Source organism: Triticum aestivum, chromosome 6B, assembly GCF_018294505.1.
Source record: "Triticum aestivum cultivar Chinese Spring chromosome 6B, IWGSC CS RefSeq v2.1, whole genome shotgun sequence".
In the NCBI taxonomy this organism is placed as follows: Eukaryota; Viridiplantae; Streptophyta; class Magnoliopsida; order Poales; family Poaceae; genus Triticum; species Triticum aestivum.
The window spans coordinates 256,925,817-256,942,480 of record NC_057810.1 but is presented as its reverse complement, the minus strand read 5'-3'; the positions used below and the strand labels follow the sequence as shown (position 1 = coordinate 256,942,480).

General features: G+C 43.8%; 1 protein-coding gene and 1 long non-coding RNA gene across 9 annotated transcripts; one reads left to right on the top strand and one right to left on the bottom strand.

Moving 5' to 3' along the window:
- Positions 1-2,577: 2,577 nt before the first annotated feature.
- Positions 2,578-6,664, bottom strand: LOC123136848 (uncharacterized). Of its 8 annotated transcripts, none has more exons than XR_006467337.1 (6): positions 6,143-6,664; positions 5,294-5,420; positions 4,505-5,105; positions 4,188-4,296; positions 3,959-4,081; positions 2,578-2,876 (listed from the first exon to the last, which is right to left on the bottom strand). It is a non-coding gene; the product is annotated as an uncharacterized lncRNA (long non-coding RNA). The 8 variants fall into 8 exon arrangements; XR_006467339.1 differs by lacking the exon at positions 6,143-6,664 and adding an exon at positions 5,547-6,113; XR_006467340.1 differs by lacking the exon at positions 6,143-6,664 and having other exon boundaries at positions 3,989-4,081; positions 5,294-6,112.
- Positions 6,665-8,237: 1,573 nt separating this feature from the next.
- LOC123139145 (translation initiation factor IF-2) lies at positions 8,238-15,183 on the top strand. The gene is made up of 6 exons (XM_044558945.1): positions 8,238-8,254; positions 8,638-9,239; positions 9,329-9,443; positions 10,128-10,251; positions 10,471-12,276; positions 12,373-15,183. Exons 1-5 carry the CDS (start codon positions 8,238-8,240, stop codon positions 10,507-10,509), a joined length of 897 nt encoding a protein of 298 aa, XP_044414880.1. The 3' UTR covers positions 10,510-12,276; positions 12,373-15,183.
- The last annotated feature ends 1,481 nt before the right edge of the window (positions 15,184-16,664 follow it).

The window sequence follows — 16,664 nt, the reverse complement described above, 5'->3', positions numbered from 1 at the left end:
GATCAATTCAGAGATGCTGATTTTTTTGCCAAACATTGACAAATGTTTTGACTGCTTGCAAAGTGTAATCTTCGGATGACATTTGTGGTAGACATGGCAAAAAAAAAAGCCAGAATCAATGCTCCAAAATGTCATTTTCAAAAGCATTCTGGAGCATCGATTTTCTTTTGCTATGTTTTATACAAATGTCATGCAGCATTAAAACTTTGCAAGCAATGAAAACATTAATAAATGCTTACTACAAAAATTGATTTCTTTGGTTTTACTGTTCACCCTAGCTCACATGAGCTCGGGATCAGAACATCACTTTCGTAGGTGGACTCACATTATGGAGGTGAGACATAAGAGGTCGTGGTGGCCGTGCGTGCACATACAGAGCTTTGGTGTTTTACGCTAAATACTTCTATGTTGATATTATTGTTTGACGATTCTGAAAGGAGAAGAAAATGGCAAAATAATCCCCCAAAATTTATAGTGTGAATATGGAAGGTTTGATGATTTTGAGCCAGGTGCGTCACTAACAGTGGTAGTGAGCTTAGAGCGGGGAGACAGTAGTGGATGAAGAGCGGGAGGGGGAGGACGACGACGTAAAAGATCGGTAGAAATAAAAAACAAATGTTGCTTAATGTGCATGAGGATCATAAAGATGTATGTTTTATACGACTGAAGTTGGACCACTAGAATATTTATACCCGTGGCAACACAAGGGCAATTTACTATACCTAATAATACGTCGCATAAATCGCCCCCTAAGTTGCAAAATATTACCCATTGATGCCACCTATAATTGACAAACGTTTCACACAGGGGAATTCCTCGCCTGGGCCGGCCCATGGATCACGCTGGGAGAGGACGCAACATGCCTATTTGGCCCGGCCCATGTGCGGGCGGCCTGTTTTAAAATTTCGTTTTTTATAGTTTTTCATTTCCATTTTCAATTTTTTCTCCTTTAAATAATTTGGTACTTCAAAAAGAATTTTAAAACAAAAAAGAGAATTTTCCAAATAAAATGTTCAATAAATCATAAAATGATTGTGGATTAAAAAATATGTGTAATTTTCGAAAATAATATTCACATATTCAAAAAATGTTCACAATTTCGAAAAAATGTTTGCACAATAAAAAATATTCCTGATGATTTTTTATAAAAAACTCATGTACTTAAAAATGTTAATGAAATTGAACGAAATTGTTCGTCAAAATGTTATCAGTGATGCAGCAAAATGTTGGCATGGCCTTGGAGATTATGATTTGTTTTTCTCCTATTGCAACGCACGGGCCCTTTCGCTAGTTTTAATTCAAAAATAAATCAAGTGTAATTGCTATGGGTACACAGAGAGTGTACCCAGAGATGTGTAAGTGGGGCTAACGGGGGGCCCACTGCTGAGTCAGCAGCTGACCTAGTCAACCTTATTCGAAAGAACAATGCTGCGGGTCCCACATGTAAGTGACTCAGGGTTAAACTAATTTAACTAACACATTTTATTAAGCAAAAGGCTGGGGCCCGCTTGTCATAGACTAACAGACTAAGAAACAAGTTAACTACTGTTAAGTTAATTAAGGAAAACTTTAATTAAGTTAAATAACAATTTAATTAATTGATTGATTATTAACAATTTATTTTTTTACATTTTTTAAGGAAAGAGGCTCGTGGGGCCCGTTGTCATAGGCTCAGCAGCCTAGCAGGGCGGGTTATCGGGCGCACGGGTGCGGGTTAGCAGGCGAGCGCCCGTGGAGGCCGGACCTGGGCACGCACGGCACCAGGGGGCTCGGGCTCCGCGGCCGGGCGCGGCCTCCGGCGAGGCCACTGGCCAGCGCAGAGTGGAGGGGGACCGCGGCCAGCGGCAGGAGCCCCGGACGCCGTGGAGCGACGAGGCGGCGTCTGGGCATGGCCGGGCGGAGGCGGGGTTGGCGCGGCTGCGCGTGGACAGCAGCCGCAGCAATGCGGTAAGGGCGGCGCAGGGAGGGTCTAGGAGGAAGGGGATCTCACGGGGAGGGCACACAGTGGCCCGGCGATGGGGTTAGTAGCAGCAGACGGCGTCGGCGTTGAAGAAGACGGTGGCGAACGGCGGCGAGGGGGACGGCGTCGGCGACGTCGTCCTCGGGCGACCGGCGAGTGAGGGGGTCGGGGCGGCTCCGGTGCGCCGATGGGGTACAGGAGGGCGCGGTCGGGGCGAGCACCGGGAGCGGGCCGCGGGCGCCGGTGGGCGGGAGCGGCGGCCGGCGATGGGGACGCAGGCGAGCAGCAGGCTCGAGCGGGGGTAGAGGCGGGCGGCGTTCGGGCGAGGAGCTGCGGGGTCGAGCCCCCGATATGGATCGATGGGGAGGGAGAGTGAGTGACGTGGGGAGTGGGGGAGTTGGTGGGCTAGGATTCCCCCGGTGAGGGGTTAAGGGAGTGAGGGGGGGCTGGGCTAGTGGGTTGGCCGGCTGGGCCAGTTTAGTGGCCAGCTGAGCGAGAGGCCCAGTGGGGCAGTGGGGCTTCTCTCCTTTTATCCAACTAGTAAACATGTACGTGCAACGCACGTCTCAATCGACATCAAATAATTGTTAATAAATAGTTGTCTAATATTTACATAGTTTTTCATCCGTACATACCTTTATTACTGATTTATAATGTTTTTCGGATGGAAGCAAAACTAAATTACGGATAAATAAAGAATGTGCAAATTAGTTCAAGATCAATAAATTTATGTAACTTTGTTGCTAGTACGGACACCCTAGTAGTCACTTATTTGCTACTATTTCTTAGCCATATCATCCTGATTCTACCCTTTGTCCCATCATAGAAATTGACACATCACACATGGCTGCAACAGTCTCAACGTGATGAAGAGCCAAATCAGTTTCCTCCTCCGTCTTACACATGACCTTGCTTCCTGTCATGTCACAAAAGAAGAAAACAGTCCCTTTCTCTGTAAGATTGAACAGAGTCAAGCCATAAAAGAAAATGGACAAGCTGATTTTTTCATCATGAAATTTTGTGTTTTGAAATAGTTACTAAATATGTAATGTTTAGTCCAGCAGCCAAATGGTTATACCCCAGAGTTGTTTACATCATTGCTTCACTCATGGTTCAGTGCCATGATGGCATAAAAGATATCTTAGAAAAAGCCGGATACATAGTAATGCCTAATTAACAGATGGTCAAAGCAATTATCAAAAAACATAAAGAGCAGGTTAACCATTGTTACATCCCAAATCTATGAGAACATCTGTAAATAATTATGTGTAATGGGGTGTTTAGAGTACATCTGCTTTGGTTGTACTGGGGTGTGGTCGAGAGTGGATGTTCGCATCCATTTCGAGGCTTCTTGTACATTGTATTTTCTCTCTTCTATAAAAGTATGCCTTTGGCGTACTCTCGAAAAAAAAAGAATATCTATAAATTGTAGAAGAAAATGGTGCAGCTATGAAAAGAAAACAAAGCTTTAACCTTGGTGTAGTAAAAACTAAAAGGTAACTTATCCCTACAGTCTAATAACAGAACAACACATGAGTAAACAACTTGCTGTTTTCTGTAAAGGGTGAATTTCATTGGCAGCATGTCTGAACTATCATAATAAAATTAGTCAGGCCTCCTAAATTTTGTTACTCAAGAAACTATCTGCAGGTCCCTGAAATTTTGCTATGCATTTTTGGAAGAGAAGAGCACCATTTCAAATTCACAATACTGCGTGATAGTTTGTTTCTCGAGCCTAAACAAAAGCAAAACTTCCTCTAGACACTTGCTTAATGTAAGAGCGGAACAAACTTTCATAATTTCAAACTGAAGATTTCAAAGTCATACACATGGCAGATAATTCATACTTTAGGAGGAAATTAGTTTGCCTCCAAATCCAACAGCAATCAACAAAAATACACATGGAAAATGGCATTTAATAGTACACTGTAAACAGAACACCGAATGGATAATGATACTAAAATGTGTTTACAAAGGTCAACAGAATACAGATCTTACCAACGAACAAAGATGAAGTGATGAACTGACCGGTTTCAGTGAAGTGGCTAATGTCATGACCTCGGTTTTCTGCTGAAGCAACTCATTTTCTCTTTCAGATAGCTGAACTGCTAAAATACCCACCTATGGAAAGTACCAAAATATTGAAGTGTTTACAAACAAAGAGATCATTTAGGCATGTATATATATGTAGGTCGACTGGTGGAGACTTCTTTGAATAAAAACTCACCTGCTACTATTTTTTACACAATGAAACTGTACGTGCTCCTTAAATATGTGCAAGCTAGTTGTGTATTTCATCGATTGTCAAGAGAGAAGGCATCGAGGAAGGAACCAACCTGGACATGATGATAGATAGGCTAAGAATTTAAATTGTGAATGAAGTGTACTATGATTTTCATCAAGGTCCGGTATTTCTTGTATATATCAGCAAGAGCACATCAAGTGCTTCTGAGTTTGAACAACATGTTAAATTAAACCAGCATTCCTTTCATCCAAGAAATGGAATGGAAAGTAATGGGGAGATCGAGAGTAAGCATGACTCACCACGGTATATCAGAGATGCAGGTCCTGAATTAGTTGGACTTGAGGGCGAGGAATTTCTTCCACCTGAGTGCGAGGAGATGTACCCCCAAATTCGTACCACTACCATAGACCTGCACGTGCGTAACATCATGGCAGCAAATTACAGTTTTCTAAAATATTGGCAATGTAGCATCATGGCTGCAAATTACATTGCGTACAAGTGGGGTCAGAACAAAAGCTACAGTCAAAAATGGGGCCCAAAATGGAAATACAATCCAAAATAGAAAATCAATGAAAAGTTGAAAACTGTAGTAAGATGAGGATTTGCACTTGGCAATGTAGCTTACCTACAACTGAGGTTTGAACAAAAGCTACAGTTATAAGCACATGAGTTGGTTGTAGAACTGATCTAAATACTTCACCATTGATTAGTATCTCGTTGAGAGTTCACCTCTTCTGGTGCCACAGACCAGCACCCTCGGCGCTCTCCCTGGCTAGACAAAGCATGCTCGTATTGATCAATTCCGCAGTTGTATAGCTACAGTTTCCGCCCCTCTTGGTTCCTCGTTCGCCACAACCCGCCTAATTCCTGCTGTGTGAGTCAGCAAGCAACAGTGCTCACCTTCATCCAAATACATAGATTAAAAAGACCAATATGGGGATGAAAGGCCGCATAGTATGCTGCTCGGAGAACATATGAACCTAACTTTGCTTCAGAGGTAAAATTAGCAATTCCTAGTCATTATCTGCTTTGACTGCAGTACCAAATTATCAGTTGAACTAACTTAAAATTTATAATTGGTGCAATACCTATATAAATTGAGAAGGCGGTGAAGTCCAACTATTAGATCCAACATCACTGAATCCTTGAGATCTTAAACGTGACCTACTTGCTCATAGTTCCGACCTACTTGCTCATAGTTAAGATGATTACCATCTGCAAGAGGACATAAATAGTTCAACGGAGAAGAAATTTGTCAGAATATATATGTGTCTCATGGCCGAAAGCTTATGTAGCAAGGTTCTTCATGCATGCAAATCTCCCAAAAATCAATCCATATACCTGTTTCCAACCACTGGTACGTGCATGTTGCTATAACCGAAAGCACTTCTGACATAGCAACATTGACCAATCACTACAGCACCTAAATCTGTTTGCTGTTGGAAACCTCTTAGGGATCTTAAACTCAACTCTAAAATTAGTCAAAGACCTTCTAAGATTAATATTTCACTTAATGGGATCAACTACAAAACTCAGCTAGATTGATTTGTACAGCAAATTGCAAAGAAGATTACTTATATCAATCAATAAGTGTAAAAGGATGTGGCCAGTTTGATACATCAGACTTTTTATGTTCAGTCAGGATATGGCCAGATCGATTCATCACAATAAATTCCAGTGGAAAGGGCACTACGAACCAACAAAAACATGAACCGTGATACGGCTGGCCGGTTGTAGATCGCCACTGGCAAATATCTCCCGGTTAAGTGAAGCGTGTATCAGCACTACACTGAAAATATCAAATGTGAAGCAACACTACACTGAAAAAAATATACTGGACCTCGTGAGATACTGAGAGAACAGAATCACAAGCATCAACTTGGAGGATCAGAGAGATACATGGTGAAAGTTAGTCGGCTTGATGGCGAGGGCCTCACCGTATAGGTGGCCACCGTCGAAGTGGGGGATCAGAGTCAGCCGCGACGGAAGCCGAGTTCAGCGGCGACGGCGGAGGAGCGGAGGGTCGGCGGCAGAGGCCGACTGGAGCAGGGGGCGACGGGCAATTGGAGCGGCGGCGGAGTGGAGGATCGGCGAGTGGCGGTGGTAGCCCGTGCTGGCGCGTCCACTGGGCAACACAGAAGGAGCGGGCGGCGGCAGAGGCCGACTGGAGCGGGCAGCGACGGGCGATTGGAGCGGCGGCAGCAACCCGTGTCGGCGCGTCCGCTGGGCAAGGAGCGGGCGGCGCATCGTGCACAGGAGGAGAGGGCGGAGGTTACACAGGAGAAGCAGGATAGAGATCGTGGTTCGTTCGTGCGGAGTAGTTTTCTTTAACGAAGAGGCATCTACTATCAGTCGACGGGTTAGTGGCTTGCTAGCGTTAAACACAGAGAGATTGTGAACCATTAGATCGTGTGATTAGGCGGCTGAGATTATTTGGATCTGCCTCTTTCTTTCTTTTATAGGGGTAGTAGACTAGCAAAGTGGCCCGCTCGATGCGCGGGCTAGGATTTTACAAAGTTTAATGGTGACAACATAATATTTGATTTGTCTAAATAAAATTTTGAACCAAATGTGTTAAGATTTTCAAATATAAGCATCGTGTGATAATATTTTTATCTTCAACATTTTGGGGGTTTTCATTTATATGTAATATATTTGTTATCCCGACATCATTTCCTTGCTAATTATGCATAGGGTACCAACACTTTTGTATGATCAGCTTGTTATTCAAGTTTTTTTGTATCATTTCTCATACGATGGTATCCTTGCTTAGTTATTTTTATGTGAACACAAGTTTAAGTAGTTCTCATTGTTTCTGTATTCATAGGTAAATTTGATAACGCTATTCAAGACTGATGTATTATTTTTTGTGGTATTTGTACTGTAGATGATTATGTTTATATTTATATATAATATAAATATCCATGAAAACTTTCTTGGTAAGTCCATGAATATATTGGATTTAATTAAGACACGTGCAGTCAGCAGTACGGACAGTGGCTTATATCTCTACTACCTAAAAGAAACGGAGTGTTCCGTCTCCCGTCTTACGTTTCGTCCGACCTCTTTGTCACGGATCCGGCTTGTCTGCTCCCTTCCCATGCTCCCATCCGTGCTCCCACTTCATCCTACGGCTGTCCTTTTTCCTTTTTCTTTTCTAATCTAATCTTCTCCCCCTGATTTTCAGGGGGTGGGGCCGGGTCTTATTTTTTTTCCAATCAAATCAAGCCACGTACGTGGGAGCACGGATGGGAGCATGGGAAGGGAGCAGGCAAGTCTCGTCCCTTTGTCACCCCCGACGTACGCTCCCTTCCCCCTCCTCTTCCGATTTTCACCCCCACCAAAACCGGAAGGTCTTCCTCCCGCAGCATAGTTTCCTCCAAATCATAGGTAGATCACGGAAAAACTCACGCATGCACGACTCTCGTGGGATACCTACGCTAATATCTCCCGATCCCTTCCATCTATACCTCCTAAAATCTCTCTCGATCCCTTCCATCTATACCTCCAAAAATCTTTGTTAGTACTGGTAGATAATCATCCAATCAGTCATGCTTTCCATTGGCTTACAATTGTATAAAACCCGACGCACAATCGCTCCATGTGATCTGACCTGAAAAGCTTCAGAATGGCCCCGTGCACAATCGCTCATGTGCTCTATTGTTACCTGGTGGCTGTGTTGCGCGGGACCTCGCCATCCATCATTATCAATGCATCCCGTCCGCCGTGTTGTGCGATCTCGCCCCAACCTCCGTCTACCGCGCCATCCAATATCCTCCGTGCCCATCTGCCATTCCGCCCGTTCGCCGCGATCTTCCTCCATTGACTGATAGAATTGGCACCAGACGAGCATCAGTCACCGCATGGGGAGCCCGGCAGCTCGTGGCGGACTCGAGCACGCTGAGACCTGACCAGTGACGCCCCGAAGGCCGAGCCGTCGCAGTAGAAGAAGGTGCATCGGAGGCGTGCATCGCCCACGACGAACACGCCTCTGACCAGATTGAGCCGGGCGACGTCGCGCTGACAACTAGCATGGCCAGCACCACGAGGTACTGGTGCAAGAACATCCACACCATGTACATGTATATGCTGGAAGAATAATATGACCTGAAGCATGTCATAGCAGCTCCCTAATGCTGTTATGTTGGTGCAATCTTCCAGATCTCGCCGGATGAGAAGGCAATTATTTTCACGTCCAGGTGTTAATGGATTTAGCCGCTCCACCCTTGATGATTCCTTTAAAGGTAGGTTGCTTTGTCAATTATTATTTTACCCATGAATACCTGATGTATCAGTTAACTGGTTTGCCATATCTCCCTACAATGTGTGAGATCTCTACTTCTAATGAAGCAGTTGGTAGTCTCCGCCGGTCAATTTTCGTCCCACCTCCGCTGGTTTTTTTCGTTCTTAAAAAATCTACGAAATTTCGTAGGTTAACCAGCACAACTCCCACCTCCCGCCTCGACAAAAAACCCAACCAAAACCAGATAAAAAACCCCTCGAACTCCGACGGGAACGAGGCTCCCCTCGATCCCAAACACCGTACATCTAGCGTCACGGCCTCACGGGGGAAAACCGCGCCGCCGCCCAAGGCCCGCTCCGCCCTCACCGCTACCCGCAACGCCGCTGCCGGAGGGCCGGCCGGCGAAGCCGCGCCGCACCCAGGGACAGCGGCGGCGGCGCCCAGGGACCGCGCCCAGCCGCCCCCGCCACCTCCCGTCGCGGGCAGGCGGGAGGAGCCCTGCCCGGCCATGGCGACACCGCCGGCGGCCTCCTCCTCCCCCTCACCTTCTCTCCCTCTCCCAAGGGAGGGAAGGGAATGGAAGGGATCCGGCGGCAAGGGGAGGCAGCACCCAGATCCGCAGCCGCACCGGCGGGCCGCCGTCCCTCGATACCATCCATGGAGGTCTGACCCGGCTGCAGCCATGGACCGAGACGCCCGAAACCCTAGCTACCCGTGGAGGTCCGACGCCTCAACCTCCAAGGAAAGGACGCGCGCCGGCTGCAGGCCATCTCCGGCGACCTCCGACCATGGTGCGCGCGCCTCCTTCCCTTCCCTTGTCGGTTTCTTCATGCCCCTCATTGTGATTCCTTTCCTTTCCTTTCCTTTGTTTTCTGTGCAGGTTGCTCGGATCTGGACCAGCTGCTGCTCCTACTGCTTCAGGTGGACGAGGACGAGCCCTCCCACATGGCTGCTACGGCTGCCTACTCCCTCCTCCTACCGCCTGGCCTGGTGTGGTGAGCTCCACCCCCTTCCCTGCACATCTCATCTTTTGATTGCAAATGGTCTGGACACAACTTGATGGTGTTTGCTAATGTGCACGTATCCGTCCAGTTTGAACGTGTGTGCGATCAAATTGCTGTATATTGTGTTGTTTGATTCTTGCTTGCTTGCTTGAGCAGAGGAAAATCGTGTATAGATAGACACCATCATTGTTCTTTATTTTTGACAGCCCAAAGTCATTCTTCTGCACCACATAATTCTAATTGCTCGCTTGTATGGATTTCAAGTAATCTCTCTAGCATCCTTATTATAACAAGTGGTTTGGTGCATGTTATTTATTAATGAACTTGATCAAAACTTCTTTATTTTAAGTACATTTGTACTTCCAGTTTATTCATCCAATTAGATGAGCAAACAACTTGCTTTTCTAGCATGGTCATTTCTTGTTGGCATTAGAAGATGTCTCTGCTTCACATTATCACTTGCAATATGGATTGTTCTTCAAAGTGGCAAATGCCGCATCATTACTTACGGTTCTGCCGATTGTAGGAGAGCAGTATTCTTCCATCCCCAATCAGAAATAGCTGCTAACTAAGCGCATTAGTTAGAAGAGAAGTTAGAGCTGACGGGAGTGGTGCTAACAGTTTCCACAATGGACGTTTGTTTGTCTGGTATTGGGTACGATGGGGAAGGAGCAGCGGCTACCTCGTGGTGACCTCGTGGGACATCGAGGCTGCTACTGGTATGTGCTATGCAATCTTGAGAGATGAAAAAAAGATGGTACAGAGAGGAGGGAGGATCGCAGTTCAGACAGATTGGCTGGTAAGGTTCAGAGATGTTGCTGAAGAAATTCTTTTGTTATGCAAATGCACTTCTCCTTGATTTTTTTATGCATATGTGACCGATTGCTATAAGTTGTAACAAAAGATGTAGAAGTGGTTCTGCTCTTGCTGTTTTCGTGTATTATCATTGGTTCAAAGTGGAAGATGATTAGAGCATAGCATGCAATCAATAGTAATCCAAACAAATTCTGTTTTGTAGGAGTTCAGCAGAAGGATTCAAATCAGTAACCCGCCCTGAGTAAGTTCAGCAGAAGGATTCAAATCAGTAACCTGCCCTGAAAAATTCTGTTCTGTTTTGAACACTACTGATTCCGGTGGGAGTAAGTTCAGAGGGGAAAAATGCATCGGAGTAGCAGGTGGATGATAGTGCTGCTACCTTTCGCTTGTATTACTGGTTTACAGAGAACAGTGCCATCATCCATGTTTGTTTAAACAAGTGAGTTGTGAACTACTGGACATGTTCACTTAAAGTTTTTGCGGGAGTGTTTTCATTAACTAAAGAGTAGACCAAGTTTGGTTTGTGGCTGTAATCAGTTGGAAATGTAGGCATTGTTTGTCTCCGTCGTGCGCGGTCCACATGGGCTGGTCGAGTAACCAGCACGATGCTTCATTATTTTCTTGGACTTGACAACACGATGCACAATTTCCCAAATGTGGTAGTTTCTTACAATTTACTCAAGAACACAACGGTATCCATCAAATGGTAGTGTCCTCTTGGTGTTCTGTTTCCCATTTATTATTGGATTTTGCCCACTCTAACCTTCATAGTTTGAAATTGTAGGTGGAGTACTATTTCAGTGATATAAACCTGGCCACCGCAGAATATTTGATGAGATTTATTAGCATGGATCCTCAGGGATATGATGAGTTGCATATCTATACCTGGATCTACCTTTTTTTGGTAATTTGCGATACATCTTAAGATGGACCTGTTGATGTGTTTGTGTCAGTAGTCTGTTCCTGCAAATCCATTCACAATACTGGGAGTAGGCATTTTCCATGCAAGGTTTACGATAACACTATATTCATCTTGTTGTTGATTCGCTTTGTCGGAAACAGAAGTCAACATATTTCTTCTATGTATACATGCCTTCTGTTAGATAGGCCGATTCATATTGGCTCAACTCTAACGATGTATTTTCCATTTGCTCAACTTAATTGGTACTCTTAATCTCTACTGTACAAGGGAAGACAGCCAAAGAAGAAGAAGATCAAGGCTATGTTCTGCTGGATCAACAAGACTATGAAGAGGAAGAACACGAGCAGGCACAGGTTGACCAACAAGGGCATATTTAGGTTGCTCTTGTGGAGGACGAGTCCTAGGAATTCATGGTTCAGGGCGAACCCAACAACGATCGTTTGGTGCTGGTGCTGGTGCTGGTGCCCACACTTGACGAAATGACAATTGCTAATGATTTGGGTTTGCATCCGGAGACCGGCGAGCAGTATGAACAAAATAATAATTGTATCTCAATGCTATTATTTTCTCAAGTGTGCTTACATGTTTCATCTTCAAAGGAAACGCGGAAGTAGGCATCTAGGAGTATATCCTCACTTCTTAGCCCGAGGTCTAGCTGGCACAATGGTGAATTGGTGATATGTCTTGTATACATGATCATGGTGATTGCTTGGCTCTATTATCAGATGACATCACGTCGCCTCAGGTATAGCCGATGCATGGCTGTGCATATTTCTAACGGAATTAATGGTGCAGGTTTTAGGCCATTTTGTACAAGTTGAACATGAGAGCATGAGTTAGATTGCCAGGCAAGCCGGTGCTATATATAAGCTCTATCTCTCTTTGTGGATAGCATAAATGATTCAACTTTCATGGTACTTTGCAGATCTTACTCCATTAGAACTAATTTGGAATAAAATTATTTGTGAGCATCTTCGAGGTGTTTTTCCCTCGACTTCTTGTACCCCAACCTCCCGGACCCCTTGAATGGGGAGGCAGCTTCGCTGATGATGCGTGACAAGAAAGCATATGACCAAAAAGTCCAAGGTATGGTCTACAGCAGCACCTCTCTCTATTGTGCTTCTATCTATTATGTGGATTAGTTCAGAACATTGATGAATATGCTTTGATAAAAAAATTCAGAATCTGATATGTGACGATCGGACGGAGGACAAAAAAGTACGGTGTGTGACATCGGACGTCTTCTTCTTCTTCAAGGTCCCAGCATGTCGTACTGTCCATCTCTTGTCTTTAGGGGACCAACAATCTTGAACATGATGTGCAGTAGCGAAGGTACCACTTTCCATATGTTTTTTTCTACCTGACATTTTATTAATTGTATGAAACCCTTTTGCAATGATATTAGTTGGTGGCTTTTCCAAATGCAACCATGCCTGTTCTTTCTCCAGAAAATGCAAGGATTTCTGTCACTTCCATCAATGCCTGTGGGGAAGAGGTGTGGCAACTGTAAGTAATCAAATGTATCTCGTGAATATGAAAAATACGAGCAAAAAGACTCACTGATCCATGGCATCCAATGTCAATTTCCTTGACTTCAAATCATATGCATTGCGATTTGTGATTTGGCTATATTAATTGTTGTTCTCAGATGATTGATTTTACCTTAAATAAACTATTCGCCTTAAGATGCAACATCTTCTGCACTATTACAAAAGCATGATTATTTATGTGTGTAGTAGTTTTCAAGTGGATCTCCCATTCTGTTATTGTCACTTGCGATAAAGTCAGATCTGTTAGTGGTCTGTTGGATAAAATCAGATCGAACAACCAGCCAACCAGTATGCGATCTGCATGCGGCTTCGGCCGATCGTCCGGATAGCATTATTTACCTTTCGTTTTTTTATATCATGGGTAATCTGGACTGTCCAGAAGCTTGAATTTTGGGAAACCTGTTTGGTACCCGTTTGATGTCTGAAGGTGTTCAGACGTACGAGGGAGAAATGAGCTTCGACTTTGAAGCCCGTAGCAACAGTGTACCAACAGTGAAATCTCAGGAATACCCAGTCTGTTTATTTTACCTTTTTCAGCTTGAACACAACAGTGAATCAAGTAGAAATCCGAAAGAGGCTGTATATATAGTTGCATTGGTGCGTACCAAACCGCCGATTGAATTTGTGCTAATGGGGTTTTGCTGAGAAAATGGTAGTACATTATTAGATGCAAGCAATTTATTTTTTATTACATGATACATAATGACGCCTACAAAATTGCCACAAGTATGGGAATCTTATATAGTTATGTTGGAGCCATCTTGTTTTTATGTTTTGCCACAGTATAGTTTCATCATACCACGACTCTTCCTATTTGCCCAAAGAGTTGCCAAGGTCAGCTTACCTGACTTGAGATCCACTATTTGACACACAAAATTTTCCTCAATATAGTGATCGTTGTCCCAAATGGTGCTTGGACAGAACTTAAAATCAAGTGCAGTATTAGAACAAGTTTGACTAAAATGATTTTTTTGGAGGCTTTCACATTATTTTTTGGCTATCTGTATGAATAGGTGGTCAAAATAGGTGACCAAAAATATTACGGTGAGCTTTTATATTTAATTACTTATCCAAAAGTTGTTGTACAATTTTGATGAGAACAAGTTTGGTTAAAACAACTTTTGCCTATCTATATGAGTCTGTACAGGAGGGGAATGCATGTGGAACATGAAAGTTTTAAATTTTCTTTTAAAAAAATGTTTGTGAAGTAACTTGCGATTAAATTCCTAGAAAAGAGGGGGAGGGGGGGATTTATTCATAGTTTTAAATAGCCCCCCTATAGCCTTTTTAGCAGGGTGCCGCTAAATGGTACTCATGTACAATAGACTGATAATATTAGCCCGCTATAGCTCGCTATCGCTCCACTATAACTGTTTTGGAAGTCCGCCGCTATTTGGCAGAGCCCGCTATTTAAAACACTGTTATTGCAGCATACATGGAGGAAATGATGTTTGACAGTGCAGTGCCTGAAACTTCTGTTGTCGAAAAATGGTGCCTTTTTGCAGGGAAAGTTAACTGATGGTAGCTAGGTTCATGGGAGTGAAGCAGCTGTCTGAAGCATCATATCAGAGAAAAATGGAATTTGCAACGGAAATAGATATCTGGAATGCAACACCGTAATCTTGCGAAGTTGTATGGTTGATGCTGGTTATGAGTACCCGGAGAATGGGAGCCTGGACCATGCCCTATTTGGTACAGATTCTTTTCATTGATGCAGCTAAAAATCTGCAGAATCGGGCTTTGTATAGACAAGTAAGGACTTAAACCTACATTTGCATGCAAATGGAAGTCAAGCCTGGACTGGCCCACACGTTTTGCGATATGCTTAGGCGTTGCAAGAGGTTTGGCTTATCTTCATGAAGAATCTAGCATTTGTGTTGCGCACAGGGACATCAAGGCCAATCTCAATCCTAAGATCTCAGATTTCGGGCTCGCCAAACTATATGATGACCTGAAGACATGTGAACACGAGGGTTTTTGGCACATTGTCGGTGCATTTCCACCTTGCTAACCTTCGTCTATGTAGTATTTTCGTATGTAGCTGATGACATGTTGATCTTATTGATCCTACTGGCTGATGTTGATGACTTCCCAGCCATGAAGAACCCATCCGCACTCTACAAGGTCACGCCGGCTCCACGTTGGAGCGGTGGCGGTGGCTCGGCGGCACGTGTTCAGCCCGCATCAGAGTTTGTAGTGGGTCCAAGCCCCAAGGACTCGGTTATAACTTCTGTTTTCTTTGGAGTGCTTGTACCACCGGTGTTCTTTAATATATGATCCGGGGTCTTTTTCACAAAGAAGGTGCTATATACCATTACACACTGCAGAGCGATATGTTTTTGACCACTTTATTTTGTGCATCAGATGTGATAGTATACATCGTCGAATTTTAAAAAGAATCAAAATAAATTGGAAGTGAAGAATATTTCAATTATTTGTTGTCTGGCTTTTTTGTATACATGTGAAATTTAACATGCCTTATGCTTATATATGTAACGAGTAAATTCTTTGAAAATGCCCGTGGCAACGCACGGGCAGTCTACTAGTAATAGCAAATATTTGTGCAACTTTGTTTTGTCATGATGTATCGACAAATATCTGTCTTAACCTATGGGTTGCTGAAAATGACAGCAGAAAATAATACAATTCTACCGAACTGGCGATCGACAGAACCCCGATCATCAATCTTGTGTATGTGTGCATGCATGTTCATCAGGAATCAGCATGCGGATATATGGATTTTGGGCGCCCTCTGCTAATCTATCACCAGTGGGGTGGACATGTGTGTCCTTTCCCTCTGCAAGTGAAGGGAGGAAAGCTGCGAGCTTTGAAGGCGCTGCCCTCGTCGATGGAGACAACCACAGCGAACAGCGCGGAAGAGCCTGGGGACATGGCGCGGCGGCGGGAGAAGGACAACCTCGAGGTCCCACACAACGGTAAGTCCGTCGCTGCCACTGTCAGCTGCATGGCCGGCGTCTGCGACTCTCTTCAGCTGATCAACGTGCTCGCGGCAACCATCGTCTTGCATGGGAGATGACCATATTATCCTTTTTGGCTCAATAGATTAGTTCTTCAATTTGTACTACCACTGCTCTGGATTGAGATCTGTGCAACTTTTTAGGGGTGTACCAAGGTGTACCAAAGCATTTCCTATTTTAATTTTTAATTTAATGTGATTGCGATTTAGTTTTGCTCATTTATTGAAAAAGGTTTCGGAACTATACAATGAGATGGTGTGTACTATTTCTACCTTCAGTAAGGAAGTTAAAGATATAGATTTAGATTTGCATCTCTCCATCTAATTGTAGAAAAACTGAATTATTTATGCACAAAAGTGGTTGTTGTGATTATATTTATCCTGGATTTTGTTATAGCCATATATGCAGGGACATTTTGATATGATAATTTACTACTCCCTCTGTCAACAAATATGAGATTTTTTCGTTAAAAAATAAATATAAGATGTTTTAGATTACTAAAATAATATCGCGAGTTCACAAAAATACTATATTTAGATATATATGATATTTTAAAGAAGGGACAATGAACATATATGGAAGTAAATGAATATGGCCGAGAACTAATACTTTTCCGCCGACCCGTTGATGCAGCTATGGTAGTGGTTTTGTCCAAAATAGTCCTGATTTATTGCCATGGGAGCGTTTATTTCCGTTGTAACGCACGGGCAGATACCTAGTCGACTCAAAAAACAGTGGCACGGGCAGATACCTAGTCGACTCAAAAAACAGTGGCTTATATTTTCACGTTACATAGATTGCTCTACATGTACAAAACATCATTAGTTTAATGGGCCCCACCAGTCCATTTCTTCACTTTCCACATTCTGTCGTTCTTCTTTCCCAGGTGACATGTTCCTCTCGCCAGATCCCCTTTCTATTTTTCTTAATCTCTCTGCTCACTCCA